The sequence below is a fragment of the Stegodyphus dumicola genome, chromosome 8 (genome assembly GCF_044657685.1).
Source record: "Stegodyphus dumicola isolate Sdum_Otavi_A_Nest chromosome 8, ASM4465768v1".
Classification (NCBI taxonomy): domain Eukaryota; kingdom Metazoa; phylum Arthropoda; class Arachnida; order Araneae; family Eresidae; genus Stegodyphus; species Stegodyphus dumicola.
The window spans coordinates 129,469,824-129,495,631 of record NC_140775.1 but is presented as its reverse complement, the minus strand read 5'-3'; the positions used below and the strand labels follow the sequence as shown (position 1 = coordinate 129,495,631).

General features: G+C 30.1%; 1 protein-coding gene across 8 annotated transcripts in view; it reads left to right on the top strand.

Moving 5' to 3' along the window:
* The window catches only part of LOC118183214 (late secretory pathway protein AVL9 homolog), a 172,651-nt gene that overhangs the window by 116,968 nt on the left and 29,875 nt on the right, over positions 1-25,808 (top strand). For 6 of the 8 annotated variants that reach the window (XR_015042726.1, XR_015042727.1, XM_085822403.1 and 3 more), the window contains 3 exons: positions 2,062-2,142; positions 6,354-6,471; positions 7,948-8,001. Coding sequence is in view for 6 of the 8 variants with exons in the window: in XM_085822403.1 (XP_085678529.1) it covers positions 2,062-2,142; positions 6,354-6,471; positions 7,948-8,001 (253 nt within the window). In the remaining 2 variants the exon portion in view is untranslated. Of the gene's footprint in view, positions 1-2,061; positions 2,143-6,353; positions 6,472-7,947; positions 8,002-15,046; positions 25,747-25,808 lie in introns of those variants that run through there. The other 2 variants (XM_085822406.1, XM_085822404.1) reach the window with 2 other exon arrangements.

Here is a 25,808-nt window from a genome sequence, read left to right as displayed (position 1 = left end):
TGTCAGTCTGTGCCCAGTCTGAGAATCAACAAGTCATCTACACCATCGAATCATGATATGTGTATCAGGGGTTGTTTGTTTGCTTCCCTTTTTTAGATGTTACTTTATTTAATATACTAATTTGAATCGATATTTTTATTAATAAACTGCTCTGAATTTTTCCTGAACTTCCATTTTTGTTTAGTTCTTGGATGTGTTCCCCCTTTTTTTTTTTTAACTGTTTATTATGTTTTGAAAAGAATCTTGCTTTTTTTCTTGGAGCTGCAAAAGATTTCTCTTTATTCAGTGTGAATAATTGTAGCTAAAATTAAAGAGAATATTATTTTGGTAAGAAAATGTTTGCTATTTTTATGAAGTACAATGTCTGAAATCTGGACGTCCATTATCCGGAATGATCTAAAATTCGGACCTCGAAACTACCACTAAGGTTTATCTGTGAGGCTGCATGCATGCACATTTGATTTTCCCCTCGCGCATAATAAAACATCTGGAGAGCCCCGATTCTTAATTTCACTTTGACACTAAATAAAATGCCGTATTATTGAAGAAATAATCATTTTAGCATAAATTTGTACAATCAGTAATTTGGCTCCATTGCTGCGTATCTGCTTGGCACACATCTCAAACCAAAACATTCCACATAGATACATCGTTGATCTGATGCCAACCTGGCGAATCGTTATTTACTATACTTTCCATTCATCACCGCATGTTTATTAAAACATGACAATTTGAATAATGACTCATATGGCAATGCCTAAATATTTTTTTATGTTAGTAATTGAATAATAAAGGAGTATGGTAAACTTTTATGTTGACATTACGCTTGTCAATGATTACAGATTTAAGATAAATGTACTAAAAAATGTCGATGAATAAAAATTTACCAAAAATTTCTTTTCATATGCTAAAAATAGATTTTCTTGATGATACTCATAGGCCAAAAGATTACATTTAGTGCTATTTGAATTAAGAATAACTGATTTGTTATTTGCATAAACCCAAAACCAGCGCCAGGGCTCGTATGGCCGCACGGAGTCACAGAATTTAGGACCCACAGAGACTGCATCAGGCGGTAAGATATGTAATGCTGGCCTTAAGTATATGTGGGAATTTATTTATTCAGAACTCTGATAAGCATGTGCAAGAAATAGATATAAGTATAAGAAATAACTAAACTAATACAATTCAGGCTTAATTGTCTCAGTGCACGATAGAAGTAAGATAAAATTGAATGAAACAACTTGTCGTTAGTCGCTGAGCTTATATTGCATAACCAAATATATAGTAAAGGAGAGCTGAATTTGATGATGATAGCCGCTAATTTTAAAGTTTTCGGATATCTCAAAACAAAGGTGAAATTTTCCAATTAGCGAATTTTGTAAAGAAATGTGGAGAAGGGGTAATAAATGAAGATGATATAAAAGAAGTTTTTCATTGTGATGAAAATGCTTCTCAATCATCAATCAATTAATGAATGGTGAAATCTGTAGTGTGGTTCTAGATTCGGAAAATATCGCTACCAATAGTGAAGAAAGTGACAGAGAAGTTACTGAAAACAAGAAAATTTTGATTGACGAGTCTGACGGAATTCTCGACGGACTTGTCAATCGAAATTTTCTTGTTTTACAGTTACAGGACTTTAAAAATATAACTGAACAAGAGATTATGTCTGTCTACAGAATTAAAGAGAAAGTGTTAGCACAAAAAATGAAGTAATTTAAACAACTTACATTAAAAAAAATGTTTAATAAGGTAAATAAATATTAAGCTTTTTTTGTCAATTTTGATACCCTTTAAATCATAAAGACTTCATTATTTCATAAATCATGATTTCGTATTTTTAATTTTATAATTTCTACATGCCATCTTACTAGATTTAAACTGATGATCTAATATCCGAAAAAAATCCAAATCCAGAATCAGGAAGTCCCGACGAGTCTGGATTTTGGACTTTGTACTGTATATCATGGTAATTTAAGAGAACATAAAATTTATTCACTCTGCATTTGTTACTATTATCTCCTTAAACTTTTTGTTTTTCCCCCAATTTCATTAAAGGTTGGGAAGGTGGTGATGAATGGCTGAGGTCACAGTTCAAATTATATCTTTTAAGTGTTATGAGGACATCTGAAATTGAAGGTAGCTTAATTGTTTCTTTAACGTATTAAATGAAAAATTTTAAATTTTGTATTAGCCAATACTTGTAAATTGCCTTTTAGTTTTGTATGATTATATTTCTTGTACTAGCCTAAGAATTTTTCATTAATGAAATACAATTTGTATATGTGCCATTTTATATTGCTAAGTCTGATCTTTTAAAAATCTGTTATTGTTTTGATATATATTATCCTTGAGATGCAGAACAGTTGAACGTTAGAAAGCTTTTTCTTTTGACACTGAAAAATTTAATATTTTTAATATTTATTCTATTCATTTTATGTATTTTATTTTTATGTTCATTTTTTATTTATGTGGCAGAGTAAAATTTTAAACTATAACAGGGGTGTTTGTGCTCCGGGGAAACCCCAGAATTACGGGGATTTTGAACTTCGATACCCGGAAATTCCGGGGATCGTCGTTCAAAAGGAAGTAGGAATAATAATGAATTATTTATTTTGATCTGGGTAATTTTGTTTGCTTTGAAAGCAGAAAACGCAAGGTCAGTGTGTGTGGTGAAAACTTTTCCTTTCTTTCTCCAAAGGCAGTGATAATGCGTGAAAAGGGGGAAAAACTTCTTTTTTGTTCTTTCCTTATTGCGAGTTATGACTCATTCCCCCGGTTCTCGGATATTCTCTTCTGGATTCTTTTCGGCAAGTAGGCGCTGCAGAAAAAAAAGGGAGAAATTTCGTTCGACCAGATGTGCGATCACCTGACTCTGGGTTCAAAGGTCTTATCTCTACTGGCGTGGCGCCAATAAGTAGAGAAGGGGGATTTTTCGCCGTATTAGCTATTTGTCATTGATCGCTTCTCAACTTTTTTTTCTCCGCTGTGTAAAATTTTCGTTTCATTTATTGATGCACGTGTAAATTTTTCATTTCATTTATTGAAATATTTTTTTATTTATGTACGCAAGAGAATTTCACTATGAAATTTCTCGATATAAATAGTGATATTATACAATTAGAAGAAGGTGTCCGGAATGCATTTAGGTGGAATTGGATTGAACGGAGAGATGGTAATGGGGATACCATCGGCACATTGTGCAAGAAAATAAATGTTGCTGGACAAGCATATTGTGTTTTTTGTAACTCGCTGCTGAAGTATGGTGGGGAAGGATTCAAGGCTTTCACAAATCATTCTAAAACTGTGACACACATAAAATATTCAAAGTGCATTAGACATTCAATGACTTTAAGTAATTATGCTAATTAAAAAAATACTGATGACTTACTGGAGACTGATGCTCGGCCATTGGATATAGTGACAAGAAAAGCACGCCAAGAGGTATTAATAACTTCATTTATCGCCGAGAATTCTCCTTCTTTCAATGTAGCTCCCAATTTAATTGAACTCTGCAAACAGTTGAGCCGCGATCAGACGGCACTAAACTCGTTGGAAATGTCCAGGACTACTGCATGTTACAAGATGAAATACGAGCTTGCAAAAACTATTAAGGAAAATATCATTAAAACTTTAAAGGAGACTCCATTTTCTCTAAATTTGGATGAAAGTACTAGCAATGCTCAAGAAAGTATACTGGCAATATTGGTGCAGTTTTATGACAACAATCAAAATGAAGTTGTAGTTCATCATTTTGCATCTCTAAAGATGGAATCTTGCAATTCAGAAGCTGTTTTTAAAGCAGTTGTTAATACTATTGAAGATAATAATATTCCATGGGCAAACTTAATTAGTGTATTAATGGACTCGTGTAACACCATGCGTGGAAAAAAAAAAAGGGTATTGAAACCAGACTACGATCAAACAAAGCACCCCACTTATTAGATATTGATGGTGACACATGTCACACAGCTAATAACTGTGCAAAAAAATTTGCTTCATGTTTTGATAGATACTTAGAAGATTTGTTTGATGACATCTATTTTGATATGAAAAGCTGCAGTAAAAGAGAAAATTTTTTCAAAATCTGTGAATCCCTTGCCATTAAAAAACTTAAGCCCTTGAAGAGACCAGACCATAGGTGGGTGTACATTTTATGTGTTTTAGAAAGAATCAAAGATCTGTGGGATGCTCTTATTGCATTTTATTTTCACTTCTTGGATAAAACTGATAAAGGGGATTATTTTTCTTATGTTGAAACTGTATACAATAAAAGAAATATTTCTGCAGCTCAGAAAAAAATTGTTGAAGGGGTGTATTCTTGCTTGCATTGCCAACAACTCGCAAAGGATGCTTTAGCTCGGAAAAAAAGAATACTAAATGGGTTATTTGTTGTACTAAACAAAACTTTATTGCGTATGGCATTATATTCAGCAGTATTACCAGAGTTCAACACATATATTAAATTATTTGAAACAAAAAAAAAAACCAATGCTTCATTTAATACATTCCAGTATTTATAAATTGATGGCAAAATTTTTCTCTTTTTTTATGAAGCCAGAAAATATAGAGTGCACATCTTATAATGAAGTATTAAAGGTTGATGTCACAAATCCAGAATTCCATCTACCTAGCAAAGTAATATTTACTGGTGTAGAAGCTTCCACTCTCTTGAAGAAATTATCAAAAAATCATCCAATAGCAAAAGAATTCCAAATTTCTCTGATGAAAGCTTATACTAATACAGCACAGCATATGAAACAGAAATCCATATCTAATTAGTTTTACAGCATTAGATCCAGAGCTAAGAAGTAAAACCAGTACAATATTAGCTTTTGAAAAATTATCATCTTTTATGTCCCATATTTTTAGTGATAATGAAAAGTCAAAAGTAGAAGCTGAAATAAGGTTATACCAGAGTGATATTGATATCATCAAAGAAATGTTCTACACATCTGATGAAAGTGGAAATCAAGTCAAGTGTACAATTGATAAATATTGGTCTAAAGTTTTTAATTTAAAAGATGATTTCACAAATGATTATAAGTATCCTACATTGGCTAAATTGGTCAAAGCCCGCCTTAGCTGCTTCCATGGCCCATTAGTGGAAAGTGCATTCAACTTAATGGATACACTTGTCACTGACTATAGAACCTCTCTTAAGATTGATTTCCTAGATGCAGTGCAGACTATTAAATTGATTTAATGGCTTTTAAAGAAACCTCATGTGAAAAATATGGCTAAAAAAATCCAATGACTGATCCAATTCACAAAGATCTCTTACTGAATATGAACAGAAGTTGGGAAACATATCAAGAGGACTTAAAAACATGTATTTCAGATGAGTCACCTATAAAAGTCTCTGAAAAACCTTCTACATTAGCAGAAAAGCAAACTGCTTCTACCTCTGCATGTGCAGTTCTCGAGGAAATTTCTTCAACTGTAAATGAGGAAAATAAAAGTCAACCTTCCTGCAATTATGAAGTTCACCACAAAAGAAAGACAAGCCCACAAACATCAGAAAATAAAAAAAAGCAGCAGAAATTAGATAATTTTTTTTAAAAGAATTAATTCAGGTAATTTAAAATATTTACATATAATGTAGTAGTTTATATGTTTGAAAATTTATGGTTATTAATTTTGCAAAAAAAGTAATTCATTGAACTTTTATAATTAGGGCATTCAATACTTCATAATTGTAATTTTTCATTTCTCCCCCCCCCTTCTCAAAACTCCAAAATGTCGGTAGTAAGTAGTGTACTACCGACAAATAATGTCCGTAAAAGTTTCAGGGGATTTTTTTGGGGTCTCACAAACACCCCCTGCTATAATAAAATTTGTAATTTTCTGTGAATTGTAGAAAATTTAATACTGAATTTTATATTTACATTTTGATGATTATGATGGTAAATAAAATTCTTCAGAATGCCGTAGTGTATCCGAAGTTTTGTGACTTGCATGCTGGTTTGCACATGTAAACAGTTATTTTATGTGGCTTAAATCCTAATATATATTTATTGAACCGAATTATTTAATACTTAATAATTATAAATACACTAGGTTAAAACTATATATTAGTCTGTGAATTTAAAGGAAGTTACCTTTTTGATTGCTGAAAGAATATGAAAGCTAAATTTTGATTAATGAGGAAAATAAGTTTTGAGCCTCTTAAAAAAAAAAAAAAAAAAAAAAAAAAAAAAAAAAAGCTGCTTTCATTGTCACAAAAGAATATAGAAATGGCTGCATGACAAAGAAATGACTTGGAAATTAAAGTTAAATATTGTAATTTATATAATGTAAATAATGCATTAATGCTAGTGAAATTAATACTCTAATAATACCCTTTTTAGCTGGTGGAAGAGAAGGAGAATCATTTAATGTTAATTTTCTTAATGCATGGAAATCAACTCATAATTATAAGATGTGGAGTAGTTCCAGTCATTTGGGTATTTTAGAAGTTAATCCTGGGTAAGAATGTATTATTATTTTTAGTTCCACATGTACTTTGTTTAAGTCTGAAGCAGTCATAATAAAAGACTACCGCTGAGTTTTATTGGTTTTTGTTTTAAAAGTTTCCCCTTCTACTTATATAGATAATGTATTATAATTGTCTTCATTGGTAAGGTTTTTGTGATATGGCTAATAATCTTATTTCCATTAATTTTTTAGAAAATTCTGTTATTAATTTTCCAGATTTATAAGGATTTTTTTCTAATTTAATATATCTAGCAAAAAATTTTGAGTTAAACATCATCAATATAAAATTTTAACATTTTTATTATAAAAAGGAATTTCTTATTTACAGTAGCAAACTGAATTATAGAAAAGAGAAAGCAGTACTGTAGCTATAAGCTATTTATTTCCTGTAAAAATAATAATTATTTTAACCTTAGAAGAATCCTTGTAAATTATTATATAACATAAATTTTAGTCTTAAAAACGGTCAGAGAATATTTTGATTTAAAAGCTTTACTTCTTAACTTGCTGTTTTACAGAGAGTGTTTACACACTTTTAGAATGATTTCAATAAAAAATTTTAAATGCAAATATTTTTAAATAAAAATTTCTGGCAACAGCTTCTTATTTGAAATGAGAAATATCGTCTGCTACTTATAAATTCGGTCTTCTTTCGAAATGTCACATGTAAAGAAGCTGTGGTGGATTGAAGTATATGTTTTTGTGCTTCCCGAAGAGAAATATTCCTATTCCAAGGTTCAGAAACATTGTGCAATGCATGACATTAATATTTCCAAGTGCATAAGCAACGTTATTAATTGGAAAGGGAAACACTGTTGATCATTACTTCTACATGATAAGAGGATTCCAAATGAATATATATATATTAAAAAAAAAAAAAAAAAAAAACACTCTGTTTCTAATGTTTGTAAAATTAAATCATTGGTAACTACAGATAATCCAGTAATGCAAAAATCAATTGAAAAGTCTTTCAATATATCTGTAGCAACAATAAGTAAAGTAATAAACAAATATTTACAAATTTTTAAAAATGAAAAGCATAATGGTCATCAGCTTTTGCCGAGGCATGTTGCTAAACACAAAACACATCGTAGAACTCTATAATGTAAACTACTTAGCAGGAAATAAATGGAAATGCATTGTGACCTTTAGGTTTATTTAAATCAATACACACAAAAAAAAAAGGGAGGGCGGAGAGAGAGTTGTATATATTATTGAAAATGAAGAAATAATATGTAGAAACCTGCTTCTACATAATGTCTTCAATAATAATTGTCAAATTGCAGGGCATAGAGTTTCATTCCAATCATTTTATTTATTTATTTATTTTTTTTTTTTTTTATATTATAAACTGTTTGTACTTGTTTTGTCATTGTAATTGACACTACTTTGTATTGTATGTGTACTGGGATTGTAATTTGGATTTTTCACTTCATTGCACTTATTTATTGTTTATTCCTTTTTTAGTCATCCTTTTCAGGGTCAACTGAGCATGGCTGATATGAAATTAAAGTTTTCACAGTAAGGCTGTTTTCTGTTTAATTTTTAAAATATATTAGATTTATCTGTATGCATATATTCACATACACACAAGTCAATTGTCAGTATTCAGAAAAATAATCAAAAAGATTTTATTTTCAGAATTTTTGGAGATATACCTGTTCCTGAAATAAACTAACATATATTCAATATTATGTTATTTATTTCTACATGCTGGTGTTAGTTTCTTGTTAAAATCTAATATAAAGCTTTCAAAAGGTTTTTGTTACTATGTGCTTAGTATAGTATATAAATTAAGTATCCAGCACATATTAATTTTCTAGAGAAAGAGCAGCATTAAAATATAACCCTCATTTTTGTAATAAAGTTTATTTACTGATTTAAAAAGAAGCATATTTATATGTGTAAAGGTAACATCATCAATAGAATCTGACCATCAGTCTGAAAAATAAGAACTGTTTTAATTTTATATATATATACTATGATCCAAACATCTTTAAAAAAAATTATTCAGGGTGCATAGGAAACTCCCTTTAACCTGAAAATCCTTCCAAGCAGAGAGAGCTACAGCTATGTAGCTGAGGTAATGGTATAGTATAGCGACTACGCCTGACATAATGCAAATGATAGCAGCGTCTCTAGTGGCGGAACAAAAAAAGATAGAGCAAAATTTTAGAGCATCAGTTAATTAGTATGAAGCGACATTTGGTTTGCACGAATAAAGATAAATTGTTGCCTGTATACCCAAAAGTGTCCGCAATCAATATACTCCATTTTGTGTAAATGTTTAAAAGCAATAGCCATAGGTATTAAGAAATACACACACACCAAAAAAAAAAAAAAAAAAAAAAAAAGGCCGGGGAGGGCAAACTGTCATATAGTGATAGAAAATTAATGTAGATTATATTTGAAAAGTTCCCCATTGCTCACGATACACATTTGTATTCATGAGAGTAATCTGCATGCACATTTCTCAGCATGGAACTTGTCACAGTATTACAAGCATAAGTAATGATGATGTAGATCCAGCAGACTTGTATGTAGCCATAAAACTGATCTTTTACGTAACCCAAAAGAAGAAATCTAATAGAATAAGGTCTGACGATTGTGGAGACCATTCGACACTACCATCATACCTGTTAATTTGTTGTCCAAAACAATGTTTGAAAAATCTTTGTACTCCAGCTGTCTGGTGTCCAGGGACACTATCATGCTGGAAGCACAAGGATTGTAATGCAGACAGGGGAATATCTGTAAAGTTGGGTATGATATCCTGTAATAATGGGACATACCTCTGTCTGTTTAATGTGACTTTAAAAAACACAAGTCCTAGTAAGTGATCCTTCCAGGTACCACACCACGAGTTAATGAACCAGCGCACTTGGTGTCATCCCCACAAGGGATTTTTCAAACACCCAGTAGTGGGCATTGTGTCAGTTTAGTAATTTGGTACATTGAAACAGTGCATCATCCAACCAAACAATGAGTCAACCAAAAATCTGAGTTCCCTTCAACATTAATCAACACCAAGTTGCAACAATCTATTCAATACTCATTATCCTGTAGCAACAGTGCTTGCTGCAGAGTGATATGATAGGGATGTGCATGTTGACCATGTAGTATTTACCATACTCAGTCCTGTGTTAAGCCACAAGCCATGCTGATATCTCTTGTACTACTCTGTGGATAGGCTAGCGCATATGCCAGAATACTCTCTGGCGTTACACGCATACCTGCACTCACTAGTCTGTCAGAAGGTGGATGTCTTCTAGTGCATCCTGTCTCCCTGAGCCATCACACTACATTTTCAATGGTAGCCGCACGTGGATGTGGCCTGGCTGGAAAACGAACAGCATACTCACGTGCAGTATGTGTCATGTTTCATTGGCATTTTGAGTAAATAAGCACCATCGCACAGTCGGTGAAGCTTGCCCATTCTCGCACAGCTCCAAAATTCTAACTCCAAGAAAATATTATTTTTAATACATTAATTTAAGAAATGTACTTTTTGTAGAAATCTTGTTCATTTAGGATCATTCAGAAGTGTTAAATTAAAAAGCGCTCGTGAATTTGGAATAAAATTATTGTGTGCTGTCGAGATTATAATGAGGTTAGAGATTATGCTGTTTGTATGAAGTGAGCATCAACACGTTTAAGCATAAATTTTAAATGCATTGGAAATTAAAGTTTTACACACGTTACAGTATAGAATAACGCCGCAATCTGCAGTTGCATACTGCTACAATTTCAAAATGTGAACATGCAGCATAGAATTGTTGTACATTGATTGTGAGCATCTTTGAGTATAAAAAAGAAACTAAGCTCATTGGCATAACAGCTTTATTGGACCATGGCTGCAGTGCCCCGAAATCTGCTCTCTTGCCCTTGAGCCCCGGATTACATCAGCATATGTCCTGGGTAAGAGTTCAGCTTGTTGCAGAATCCCCAGTGTTTAGTCTTCAAGTGAACTTGGTACTCATTTTTTCGACCCGTTCAAGCGATGAAAAGCTGAGTCAACCTTGCCAGCCCGGGGATCGAATGATGTACCTGTGGTGCAGCTGTGCAACGTGCTAGCTACTTTGCCACCAGCAGTATCTTTGGGTATTTTATCTTATCCGTGTGAACCAAATGCCATTTCGAACTAATTCGTAATAAATAATTAATTGATTGATGCTATAAACCTTAATAATTGGAAATTTAGCTCTATCTGTTTTCATTTTCGATTTGCAGTGTCTATCTTCCAAATTTTGCCACTAGGGGAGCTGTTGTTGTGTGCATTAGATTGGATGTAGTTGATTAATTATACCGTTACATCACTTGCATAGCTGTATCTTTCTCTATTCACAAGAATTTTCAGGTTAATGGGACTTCCCTGTGCACCCTGTGTAGGTAGAGATTTTAGTTTATAGTACGGCTGTTAGTACTGAAAATTATGAAATCGCAGAGTTCATCGTAAGAAATTTTTTGTCCTTGCGAGGTTGTGTATTGGAAATTGTAAAGATATGCTCATTTAAAATTATTTTTGATATTACTGTTTAATTGAGTTTTATGATTTAAGTGCAAAGAACATGATATTTAATGCATAAAGGTAACACACAAAATGGGGAGGACCCTTTGTGCACAATAGTAAATCTGGAAACTTTCACATTTTTTTTTTTCCTTAGCCTTTATTGTGAATTCACTGAAAATCAAATTTTTTAAATGTTGACTGACTCAGAAATTGGCATGAAATAACTGCCCAGTGCTTATAACATGAAGTATATGAAATGAAAACTTCATTAACCCATTAGCCGTTGGTGTTGCGTTGACGCAACGGTCAAAATAAATGCGCATATAAATATAACTACCTAGGATATTTTATACCAGCAGATGATTTTGTGTAGGGAATATTATGAAGGTTATTTCTGTAAAACAATATTTTCCTTCAACAATCATTTTGTTTATAATAATTAATCTCATACTTTAAGCAAAATTTTCGACCGGTATTTTTGCTGAAAATATTTAACGAAAGAATCGCCGTCTTTATGAGTGATCTATTTTTAGTCAAGGTCACCCTTTATCAGAACATTAATCAGTAAGATGTTTATATTTGTGTTGGAAAGGAAGGGAAAACAGGTGTTGCGCTGACGCAACATCAGCAGGAAACGAGTAGTCAATCTGCTTTTTCACTCATTCCTTTCGATGTTATGATTGTTTAAAAATACCTAGAATGAGGTGTCTTACGTTAGGAGAAGCCCTTCAAAAATTTTTTGGTGAAGAAACAAATAATGATAATGTTAATAATGACCAGAATGAAACTGATATTGTTGTTGTTCCCCTAGAAATTGCAGAAACTAGTGACGAAGAAGAAAGGAATGGCAATGTTTTAAATAATGATAATGATATTTTACCAAATGATACTGCTGGGGAAGTTGAAATTAACGTAAGAAGTAAGTTTCAGCCTTCTAAAAGCAGTTATAGTCATACTAAAAGGTTTAAAAAGCAGAAAACTAAAATCTTGAAGTGGATAGAAAAGGAACTGTTAGTTATGTAAAAAAATTCTGAGTTGTAAAAAAAAAAAAAAAAAAAAAAAAGTTACTTTTTATAATGTTTTTAGACATTATAAAATTTAACCACCTACCCTTTTTGTCTGGGAATGATGTCTCACCTTTTCTAAAAATAGACCATGCCTCATTCTTTCTTTTCTTGGAATTCTATTTTTTAGAAATGGTGAGTCATGGTCTATTTTAGAAAGGGTGAGGCATCATTCCCAGACAAAAAGGGTATGTAGATAATTTTTATAATGTCTAAAAACGCTATAAAAATTAACAAAAAGTTTTTTTGTATAGAACTCAGAACTTTTTTTTCTCTGAGCTCTGAAAATTTTACTCAGTCGACTCGATGATGAAAACAAGACAGATCCAAATTGTTTCTAGAAAAAACTTTTGCTTATCTATTTAAACCACTTGAGTTTCGACTTCAAATCAGTCTGTGCTGTGGATTCGACCTGGATACCCACTTCTCCCTCCTGGAAAGATGTTCTGTGAATTAATGCGAATATTTTTCTCTGCTCTTAGAAATTTTTTCCAGCTGACTCAATCGACGAGACATCACTCTATGTTTAAGAATGAACTCTCTGTTATCTATGGAAGCCTTTCCCGTTTCACTTACGTGCAGTCTATGCTGTGAACTCACCTGGATACCCATTTCCCCCTTCTGGAAATTCTCGTAGCTCTTTTAGATCCTCGTAGCCCTTTTTACGTTTCGTTGGATATCTATGACGATTTTTTTACCCTATTCCTTTCAAACTCTAACGTAGAGGTTGGACAGGCATCATCGAAACTCAGCCATTATCCTCACGGATCTAAACCGACCTCTTGAAAGCAGAGCTAAGATTTTTTTTTTTTTTTTTTTTGTTGTTGTTGTTGTTGACAGCCTTCCGAGTTCCAAGTGCTTAGAAATTTGGAAACTTTGCAGTGTTAACTCATGGTCAAAATAAATGCGTATATAAATATGACTATCTAAGATATTTTATAGCAGCAGATGATTTTGTGTAGGGAATATTACGAAGATTATTTCTGTAAAAAAAATATTTGTCTTCAACAATCATTTTGTTTATAATAATTAATCTCAAACTTTAAGCAAAATTTTCGACCGGGTATTTTTGCTGAAAATATTTAACGAAAGAATTGCCGTCTTTATGAGTGATCTATTTTTAGTCAAGGTCACCGTTTATCAGAACATTACATCAGTCAGATGTTTATATTTGTGTTGGGAAGGAATGGAAAACAGGTGTTTCGTTGACGCAGCGTCAGCAGGAAACAGGTAGTCAATTTCCTTTTTCACTCATTCCTTTCGATGTTCTGGTTCATGTGGATGAAGAAACAGATGATGAAAATGTTAATAATGACCAGAATGAAACTGATATTGTTGTTGTTCCCCCAGAAACTGCAGAGGCTAGTGACGAAGAAGAAAGGAATGGCAATGTTTTAAATAATGATATTCATGTTTAACTAAATGATACTGCTAGGCAAGTTGAAATTCACATAAGAAGTAAGTTTCAGCTTTCTAAAAGCAGTTATAGTCATATTAAAAAGTGTAAAAAGCAGAAAACTGAGGTCTTGAAGTGCATAAAAAAAGGAACTGTTAGTTATGTCTCAGGAAGAAAATGAAGAAAGAGGTAGAAGAGAAATTATAAAAGACAAAATACAAGGTAAAAGTAGTGCAAAGATTTTCAATTTTCTTTTTGGTTTAGACATTTACTTTCTTCTTGTTGAACAGACAAATATATACGCTCAGCAAAAAAAAAAGAAAAAGAAAAGAAAAGAAAAAATGCCCTGAATTTATTGCATCTGAAGCCTATATGAGAAGATTTATTGGAATATTATTGCTTACAGGATATCATTCTTTACCTCTAAAAAAAATTGTATTGGTCTTTTGATAAGGACATTTCTGTTTCTGTTGTAAGAGAATCGATATCACGTTTGCAGTACAGGAATATGAAGCAGAACTTGCATTTGACAATAGTCAAATTGACAATACTGGTAAATTATATGAGGTGAGACCGTAGCAATATCACCACTTTTTAATACTGGAAATACAAAGTCTGTTTTAGATTTCAGACACGAGAATGCATTATTCCTTTTGAAAACTCCTATTGAGAGTGTAGAATTAGCCAGAAATAGATCAGCAACAGGAAGACCTAGTAAATTCAGCATTCAAAAACTATTGCATGGAGATGGTAGACATTTTATCGTAATGTCCGTTGGTAATGAAAGACTTTGTTGTAAAGAGTACCATAACCAGACTGTTTATAGATGCAAAGTATGTAATGTGGCTTTACATCATGATTGTAATCAAGCTTTTCATGCTTAAATCTTTCAATTGAAATAATCTGTATTTGTAAAAGAAATACAATGTATATTTTAATATTAAATTAATTACAAGTAAAGTGATTGCTAGATTTGTAAAACGTTATACAGCTAAAAATTAATCCTGTGCTCCACTCAAAAAAAAAAAAAAAAAAAACACGAGTACAATCCTACTCACTAAACATCCGTAGTCTATTTCGACTGACGTTGCGCGGACGCAACACTTGCTTTTTCCACAGGTAAGAGCATTTTTTTTATTTTCAATCTAAATTTATGTTATAAATGCTTAATTTAATATTTGTTATTATTTTCATGAGAAAAGAAACATTCCTTGTAGTTTTGGAGGTTAATGGGTTAATATCACTCATTTCTTTTCTAGTCTCCAAATAAATATCTTTCTTGTTACCTGTTTTGCAAAATAATATCCACTTATAGAATGTAGTTTCTAATTTGATCTTTTCTTACCTTAATTTCCATCAAATATTTTTAAAAAATTCATAGTTTTTGGGGGGTGCAAATTTTCATTTTTTACCGTGAAAAAACCATATTTGTATCTTTAAAAGTGCCTGATGGTTTTAGAGGATTATTATATAATCCACAAAGAGAATTTTTTTAAACATTAATTGTAATGTCAACTATTTTATATTACACTCCTGTTACTTACTCAATAAAAATTGTGTACTTTTTTAATTATTTTTTTTTTCTTTGCTTGAAAGGGATAATTTTGAAAGGAAGGCAGATAGTAAGTACATTCCCTGAGAAAGAACTTTGAAATTTTTGAAAATTTAGGTCTAAGGAATTTTTTGTTGTATTAATATAATCCATGCAAAACCAGTGTTTCATGTTTTCTGACTTTTGTTTATATCAAACCAAAAGATATTTACATGATTGTTATAATTTGGCTTAGTTTTTGCTGTTACTGTATTAAAGTTTATGAGACATTATCAAATTTTCTGTGTGGAAGTGTTTATTGGATGAAATAAATTAGTTTGTTTTATCAAAGTATATCTTTTATTGAATGAGATTTGATAAATCTATGGTTTGTAATAAACAGAAATCAAAATTAAAGTTTGAAAATGTATAAAAAATGAATGTGCAAAAATTGTAAATAAAGAGTTCTAATTGTATTGCATTTATTAATAAAACATAAATTCTTAGTGAGATACATAAATTAATAATATATTGTATAGAATTCAATTAATTTCAGTCGTTTCTAGATTGAAGGGGGTTTCATAATTAATTTACTTATGAGCACTGTCAAGGCATTAAAAGCAGATATATTACTTTTTATACGAATGGAGCATTTAAAACCTGACTTATGTGGAAGACATTTATATAAAATTAAGCTGAATTAGATTGAAGGTTAAATTCTTTTAAACTTGAAAATATCTAGAATTAAAATAAAATTTTGGAGTAACAAGAGGAAGAAAAATTAATTTCTAAATGGAATTGTTAGGATATCTTCAAAAAAAATTTAATAACAGGATCAATTGTTTTCTGTAGTGCTTTAATGGTGAATTACTCAAAAATGCTGTTAATGCTGAAAAACAGAAATTTACTTATTTTGGAAGCAAATTATTGAAAAGTTATCACCATTTCTAATGAGGTTATTTTGCATGAAATGAAAAACCAGAGAAGTGTCTTGGAAATATCCTCCCCCCCCAAAAAAAAAGAAAAATTAATGGACATTAAAATTTTGGAAGAGGGGGTAAAGAAAATTATTAGTTTAAATTTTTATTACTTATTTTATGTTCTTCTGTTCATAGAAAATATATAAATATGTACAGTAGAATTTTGATAATTAGCATCTGTTTAACTCGTGAATGTTGAATACCTGTAATCTACAATAAATTTTGGATTTAAAAAAAAAAAAAAAAATTGTATTAAAAAAAATGTAATATATTCTTGGAGATAGCACTTACATAATTTTTTTCTGGCATTAAAAGTGAAAAATATGATAAAGAAAGGGGGCTTAAGAATAGAGAAATTTTCTTTTAATAAATCCAAAATTTCAGTGCTAGCACTCTTTTTAGTGCTATTAATCCATATGCACATGCATAATATAATGACAGTATTAGCTTGGGAATTTAATCAGGGAAAACCGTACAGTTGTTTCCCTTTTCCAGTTTGTTTATTTAGTTTATTTTTTCTTTATTTTTCTTTTACTATCTCTCCACTATGTTTTCCCCTTGTTCTAAAAGCATTTTCTTTATTTGTAATTATATTTAAAAAGTATAATAATTTTGTATTGAATAAATTTTTATTAAATAATTATGAAGATATAAGTATATTTTTGTCAGTTGTTCATACGTAAGCACATAAAATTTATAAAGATTATTGTAAGATAAAGCTGAAAAAGACATGACTTAAAATTTGCACAATGTTGGTCCTGAGGCTTGTAGATGTCAAAATTCTGCTGTATATTATACTTCTCCAATTACAAAGACTTTCTTTAATTTCAGTGTCACCAAGAGAAGAGATTTTGATTTTGATAATTTTAATAAAGCACTTTATCCTATAAAAACAAAATATCATATTATGGAATGTTTTACTTTTTACAAAAATAGAAGATGTAAATCATTGGTTCTTAACAGGGGCGGTACTGTCCTCTAGGGGACAGTGGAAGAATGCTGAGGGGAGATGAACTTGTTTCAAGCGGCAGCGGGGGGGGGGGGCAAGCATATTTTGGCATTCGAACTTAATTTAAAAACTCCCAAAAAATTTATTAAATGGATTATCCAATTTGCGCCATTTGTACCAGCAATGAAACAAACTTACATGACAGCTCCTCTTGTGCAATTCTAAGAATGGTAAGACGAATGTGCAAAAATTTCATTCTGACAAAATAAAGATTTGTTGTTTTTCCCGAGCATCAAGAGAAAAGTTTCTGAAGGCACTGTCTATCTCAGGGTTACTAGCAACCTTATAAAATAAAAATGCAATGATGGTTTTATAGCCTCTTATAATATATCAAAATTAACTGTTAAATCGGGGAAAGCTCATACCATGGGTGAAGAGTTGATACAAAAAAAAAACTGAGTTGACTCCAAATCGTAGAAAGAGGAGACTTGTGCCTTCATCTCTCTAAAAATATTGAACAGGATGCTCAGAAACTGGCTTTGAACCATTAAGCACAGACATCCCACTGATCATACTTGATTGTTTTATTGATATTATTCTTCTAGTGTAATTTTTTCTGTTCTTTTTTAATTATTTAATTAAGAATTTTTAAGCATAAAGCATCGCTTAAGCAATTTTTTTTTCTGGCATTAGTCATTTCAGTTTTAACAAAAGAAATGTTATTAATTACATTCCAGGGAAAACTGCTGTAAAAAAAAAAAAAAAAATTGGTGTGTAAGTCTACTGAAAAAAAATTACTTTGAATTTTTACCTTTTATCAATCAAGAACGCCCCCCTTTCCCGTACTTAAGTTACAGGATTTGCACAAAGAGGGGCTGTTGAAAAATTTTCCGCTCCTTAGAATCACTGATGTAAATAATTATTCACAAGAAAAAAATAAAATTTTTCCTAAAATGCCTTAAATATTTACGGATGAGAAATTTGTTTTAATGTATTTCTCTGTAGTACTTTGACAAAAAATGTAACTGAAATGTAAAAGAGTACAGGAAAATTTCTTACTTTCAGCTTATAAAAGCACTTTCTGATGTGCAATTCCTTAATTTTTTTTCTAATAGAGAAGAATTTTTTCCCACAGAAAAAGCATTTAGTATGACAAAGCATCCATACTTTTATGTTTAAAAATCTGATTTTGTTTCTTATGAATTTGGTCTGCTCCAAAAAGGGTTAACCATTCCGTTTACAATATCATGTCATAATGCTAATGCTAGGCATTTTATTTTCCACCTTTTTTTTGTTTCAAATTTTACATTTTTTTGTGTTTTAGATAATTGAGTATGATCTTACTTTGTTAAAAGTGTTTAAGTTTGTAATTTTTGTGACTTGTATGCATTGAATGTATGCATTGAAAATTTGTTTTAATTTTCTTATATTTATTTCGATTTCATATATATGTATATATATAATTTTTATTAGCTAATATTTTGTATCATTATTTTAGTGCATTTCTAGTAAACCTGACCTCTTATATTTGATGCTGGAATTTTTCTGCATCCTTACAAAGCATGTCCCCTCTTATATTTGTTTATGTGCTTTTTTTTCCTGCTGTTTCACATTATTTGGGTTTATGTAAATCAGAATGTTTGCATAAACTCAAATAATTGTATAATTGTAATAATTGTATACCTGGAAATTCCAACAACCAGCCTGAATTTTGCCTGATATTATTTTTTTATTGAGTTTAGCTTATTTGTGTATGTTCTAATTACCAAAGTGCATGTAATTCATTAATATCCGCAGTGCTTATGTAAAACTTATCTTACACATGTTTATGTTAGTTTGATAATCTTAGAAAATTGTGAATTATTCCTCAAATGGCTAAATTTTATCTTAAAATTTTATTTTAAAATCTGATTCCTTACCGATGTCTGCAGGATAGAGGGCTAAATGAAGTGTTCAGATGCATTTATGAGTAGTAGCTGTATTCTAGAGATCTTTATATACCTTACTTTTAAATCAAAGTGTAATATTATTTATTGTGTTAGGTTCTTCTTAATGCTTTATGAAATAATTGTAAGACAGAGTGGTATCTAGCTTTTGAAATTAAAGCATATATTATTTAATCTATGGAGGTTAGAACTAGATGAGAGGCCCGAATTGGTTTTTCCCACACATTGTCTTGGAGTAGTGATGTACCCCTCATGGAGACCAAAATATTTATTGAGTTACCATTAAGATCAGTATAGGTTTTGACAAAATAGGAAGTAAACATTTTGTAATTACATCGTAAATATAAGTTATAAATGTATATATATCTTCTTCTACAGTATTTCAGAGTGCCAAGTATGTGAAAGAATATATTTTTAAACAACATTTCATTCTGAACGGAATTAAACACTATAATTTCCTGGAATAGTTTTAATTTGAATAAAATGTTTTCACAAGTTTTTTGCTAATTACATTTGAAAGAATTTTTAAGGTAATTTGATTTTTCGGTTAACGATTACAAAAATTAAAATCTTTTTTGTATTATTAAAATCACGCATTTCTTTTCCATTTACAGAGCTTCTTTCTGAAATATTTTCTCAAATGTAAGATGATTTTCAGTTTCTGAAGCATCTTGTAATTCAAAAATCATAATCACTCCAACAACTCCAATAAACTAAACTAAATAATAATAAATAGTCATTCCGAAAATTCCAACTCCGACAACTAATTAATGCTTTTTGGTTCATTTCAAATTAGAGCACTTTTTATTTTTATAGTGAAATATTTTAAATATTACTAAACATATTTGTAAACATAATTTATGCTTAAAATTAAATGTTAAGGTCATTATGTATTTAGATAATATTTATAATCATAAATTTAGGTATATTTTATGATGATTACTTCACAGTAACATTCAATGTGAAGTTTATGAATTATCCACAGTTTATGAATAAATAAATGATTCATTTCCAAACACATTTTAAATATGTAATAAATATTTATGTATTTAGTTAAAGGCAAGTAATAAATATATACATATTTAGTTAAAGGCTCGTATGTTTAGTAATTTTTCATTTTCGGCATATGCAATCTCTTTAATTTCTGTGTATTCAGTGTATTTTTTGACTGAAGTAATTTGCAATAATTTAGAATTTATCAGAATTTTTTACATAATAAATATGTGTAAATATAAATTGAATGAAAAATACCTGCATTATTTTTAATATGCACCTCAAAGTCTGTTTTCCTTCGAAAGTCCTCCATGAAGCATCTCTTCCCTTAGGCACTTTGCACTGTTTAAAAATCGTAACCTTACCTATGTGCCTAATTATGAATGTTTTACATACATAATTTTATATTTACATTTAACCATCAAGTTTCAAAATTTTGACTAAAACATTTTTTGGATACATTCATTATCAAATTCAAATTTTCTATCAATATTTTTTGGCAAAGCAGTCAAGCTCTTAGGAATTTTACCCAGTTCTTCTTAGCACCAACTTCTTAACAATTTTATGCATTTCAGCACTTTTTAATTATGATACAGAGAGCAGATATTGTAGTATGTTCCAGTAAACGATTCTTTGGCTGTGAATAAAACCTACCAACATTAAGATCCTAGCATGAAATTCGAATTTTCGAGAAGAAAAGACCTGCATAGACATTTAATCTGAAATGAATAAGAAGACCATTCGTGATAGGACCTCTTATGACGGAATACACAAAGGTTTCCACCTCCATAGATCACACTTTTTCAAATTCTTAATAAGTTGTTATGATGATGTGCTCATATCATCTTGACTCACATGGCACTTCCACCATATTGGCAAATGTTTCTGTATGGAATGCAACACAAATATATGGTTATAAATGAAGGAAAAGGTGATTTATTAGCATATATGTATTTATTAAAGATAACAAGAATTACAGGATTTCAAGCTGATTTCTTTTTTCAGTTAAGATGCATAAACCCAAAGTAATTATTTTTCAGTTATATAAAAATATTTGATGAATTTAAATTGAACAACTATTATAACTCTCACCTAAAAATTTTTAAAAAGAGTGATATTATTCCAGTGTATTGTGGATGACAAAAAATGTGTTTTATTTAAAACATTTTGGTATTTAGAACCTAAAATAAAAGTAGCAAACACACTATCAAGGGCATCGAAAGAAGTATACAAATGTTCACACTTATACTATTTAGTTATAAGGAAATTGATTTTTAATGTCTGTTATATTTTTGACATTTTAAAGGTACCTTAAGGTATTATCATTCTTTACACATAATGTAAACATTTTGCTAAATACTATGTTTCTGTAGTCCGGTAGTTTAGAATTTCATTAAACAATTTCACAATCAAAACTGCTTTTGCAAGTAATTGAAAGATAACCAACATGTTATTAGTGTAGAAATGCCACTCAACTATACATATTGCTATTGCCCATCCAGCATTGAATGTTTCTTTTATGCAAATATCCCTGCTCTTCAGTTTGTGCGTAGCTGTTGTGTGTGGAATTGCTGTCAATGTGCTCTAGATACAAACCTCTTTAGCTACCAAAGTTCGGCAGGTTGAAAAATATAGTGCATCAACCAAAGTGAGGATTGGACATTTCCTTTTGTTCCTACCTCCATGATTTAATTTGTGTCCAAAAATTGAGAAGATAAACAAGTGAAAGAATGCCTTTCTAATGCAAAAGTATGTTTTAAAATATTGGTTATATTTTATTAAATAATAATTTTCAAATACATTGAAAAGCCAACTTGTGATCAAGTGGTTGAAACTATAGTTAATTGGCAATTGTAGTGTAGCTTTTGTTTTCATCAGTGGAGCAAGGAGCTTTAATGTTGCTATACTTTTTCTTGTATAATATGAAGACATGTTAATTCTTTTTTGAAATTCCATTGTGAAAACATCATTCTCTTAGCTTTGAGTGATTTGCATAAATAGCGAATTAACTGACTTATATACTTAAATGCAAATATTTTTACAATAGGCATTTAATTATAAAATGTTGATTCCAAGAAAAAATATCGGTGCAAAAATTCCATACAGGCACACATGTATTTGATTTGCAAGCAGAATCTTTGTGGATTGAAATTATAATCTCTATCTCTCTGTCTTCTAATTTTTATAGCTTTTCAAATTAGTATAATCTGAGTAGTTTTATAGCTGTATAGTGAATGTCATATAAACAATTATTGTAAAGGCAAAAAATAATCTACGATTTTACATAATATTTTTTACTTTTTAAAGTTTTTTATTTTTCATGTCTACAATTTGATCATGCCTGTTGCTGATTGTAGATGAAACCCTTTGATTCATCATCCTGGTTTTCAAATCAGAATTGAGATAAAGCTCTTGCAGGTCATTGTTATGAGGTTTTTTAAATAAATTAATTATAAAATATTTAAATAGAAAGTTTCATCATTCTTTTGAGCTCAATACTTGTATGATCTTGCAAAATTTATAAGATCACTTCAGTGAATTTCTGATAAAAATTTTGCATCAAACTCGATAAAAACACTTTAAAATCTCTTAAAATGATTTGTTATCGAATGATGTTTAGAGATTGAATGAGTTTTCTCCATTCAAAATAAATATATATTGAGAGTGGCCCTATATTTATCAATATCAAAACACTGGAAAATTAAAGAATATTGTCCATGATATTTGATGTCAGATCATCCCAGATATTAATATAGCATTAAAAATTTCTTTGAGTAACCAGATCATTTTCATTGAAAACATTAAAATGTTTTCTTATTTGTATAGGATAATGTAGAATAAATACAAGTCAGTTTTTCATGCAAAGTTCTCTATGAAGGTAATTTTTCTAGGCATATTCAGATAATCTAATCTAATGTAATCATCCCCAAGAAAGTCATCTGTGAAGTTATTCTTAGGCAGATAATTCTTATATATTTACTTGTATTTAGCTGAACAACTACTACCAATAAAGTTACAGCAAAGTAACCACAGAAGCATCATGTCATTATGTGCCAAAATCTGATGATTCAAGATTTTTGTGTATAAATATACTAAATAAAAAAGACTTCCTTGGAATAGAAGATCCCTCTTATATTTTAGGATAATTTTAAGAAATAAAAATGTTAAGTGAGTATTTTGTGAAAAAGTAAATCTTAGTATTTTACTCTTTTACAGAACTTCCTCAAAATAGCACTACTGTTGGTTGGTTGATTTTTTAAAGGCACAAAATATCGAGGGTTATTATGCGCCAGACAAATGGTGAACTAACACTACTGTTATCTGTAGGGTCCAAGAACATTGTTACCTATATTTTTTCAGAAATATTGGTGACCAGTATAGTGGATACATGCCTAAATTGCAATTGTTTATGTTGCTGAGGCTGTTTTAATAAAGCAGTAGTTGTGCATTTCATATATATGGTCATTACCTGTGTAAGTGTATTTAGTATTTAAAAGCATACACAAGTAAATTAAACTCTTTCCTCTTATTCTTCAATTTCATTTATCAAAATACCCATTTTTAAGAAACTCCCAAATTTTAAAACAAATCTATAGCCTCCCCCCAAATTGCTTTACATGTATAGTGAGAAATGAATCTGCTATTGAAGCAGCTTTACTGTGATCTAAAAATTAAATAGCTCTCTTCACATAAAAAAAAAATCTTATGTGTACACCACATGACTTCCTTGTACGGAATATTAAATTATACGCATTCTTTTCTTGCATTTCATTTAAACTTATTGGATTTAATTAAATCTACTTCGTCGATAGCACATAAACCACCATTGAATAAATGCACTCTTTAAAATTCACTCTATTTGTTTACCATAGCGACACTCTGGCGCTAGGTTCACTTAACAGCATTATATTTCGTTCATATTGTAACTCAGAATGCGCAAAATTTATATCATTTGAAAAATTATCTAATCATTGCCACATGTTCTATTCAAATACTATAATAAATCTAGAACAATGTCTAAAAGAAATTAAGCAAACAAAACAAAAAAGAAATAGTTTTTCACAGACGATTCAGTATTTCTCATTAATTCAGTTCTCACATTGTGACAAGGGAAAAATACATGAAAACTCAAACTAGCTAAACTATATTAAAAATTACGAAGTAAACCTGAAACACTTATTTCCTCGAAAAAATTCCAGAAAAGAAAAAGCATGATCTAAGTCGCAATACTAAATGAAGACGTTATCTTTGATGTAGCGAAGCTTAGTCTCTCTAGATTGGCAACAAATCTACTATTCTGCTGTTTCAAATGTAAAGAAACATGTCTGTCATGTTATTTAAAAACTAGGCTTAACTGCACTAGTTGAAATTTTGTTATTCATTATTTAATTCAAGTCCCCGTTAAACATTTTTAACAATTTACATTCAAGTTACTTTAAAACAATTTTCCAAATTAAACTTACTAACTACAGATTCACTCTTTTAAAATAATTCTACTAAAATTAATCTTAGGAGATAATATAATCAATATTTCTTCAGTAAATAAATTATAAATATATATATAAATACATTTATATATGTTTGCCGGTTGCAACCATAATACGAGCAACTGCATTTTATTGATAATGACTGATTTTATTGATAATTTATTGAATGACTGACGCCAAATAAGTATTTTGCTAGAAGTTAAGACATTTGTATTTATAGTTGAAAATTAATCCTATGATGTTTCCAGCAAGATTGCAGTAATTTATAGCGTTCCAGCTAACAGGGGGAGTAGCCAAAATGTGCATAAGCACACCAAAGATAATTTTTCACTGGGAACTGTGTCAAATCTTATGACTCAGTGTAATATGTTTTGATATAAATACATTTTTGATGCACTATTCTGATGAAAGAAAACATAGATGGATTTTATGATTTGGAAGTTGCCTAATGAAGAACTGCATGTCTTTAAAGTTTCAAGAAAAAGAGCTGCTCATAATAAAAGATTTTGCAAGTAACCAAAGTTACTATTTTAGGCTGCATTTTGTGCCAACATTTATATTAATTTACAATTGCTGCTCCAGTACTGGCAAAGTATTGGAAATTTTTCTTTTCCACCAAATCAGAATGACATGTTCTAAATAAATTCAGATTTTCCTGCAAGTGATATGTGAAAAATCAACTGTAACAAATTTGTGTGACTGATCAGGACCTAATGATTTTGTATAATTGAAGAAACAGATCCTTCATATACCATTCGGAAATTTTAAAGCAAACTTTCATTAATATGAGTATTTGAAAATTTTTAAATTGTTTTTAAAGTTTTTATTCTTTTTTTCTTTTTATATCAAACTAAAATATATTTAATACGTATTTCTTTCTCCCCCCCCCAAAAAAAAAAAATCGTATAATTTTATTTTATGCTCTCAAATTTGCAAAATCTCAGTCTGGGTAACCTCAAGTCACAAGTTAAGCAGACTTTTTAACTTCTGTGGCTCTTGGGCATCTTATTCAAATTTTTATTAAAATTTATTTTGAACTGAGATATACTTTTTATACAGCTTAGGCATGAAAATGGGATTTTAAAAATTTTTATTGGATAACAGTCTGATTTATGTGTAAACCATACTTTTTGTACATTAGAAGGATTTTAAATAGAATATGTGAAATGTTTGTGCTTGAAGAGTTTTTTTTTTAATGCGTATGATATATGCATATGCATGTGTTGTGAATCTAGCTATGTTCCTAAAAGTGAAAATTTCAAGGTTCTCTCTCATTTTCAGTGTTTCATATGTTGTAAATTTCAGACATAATGTGAAATAGTTTAGTAGTATTGAAGTGGAGGCAGAACTTTAAAAATTTTTTTTTTTTTTTTTTTTTTTTTTTTTTTTTTTTTTTTTTTTTTTACTATATGGTGAATTAAAATGTAATAATCTCCATCATGCAAATTTTAAGGGCTGAATTTTGAATTATT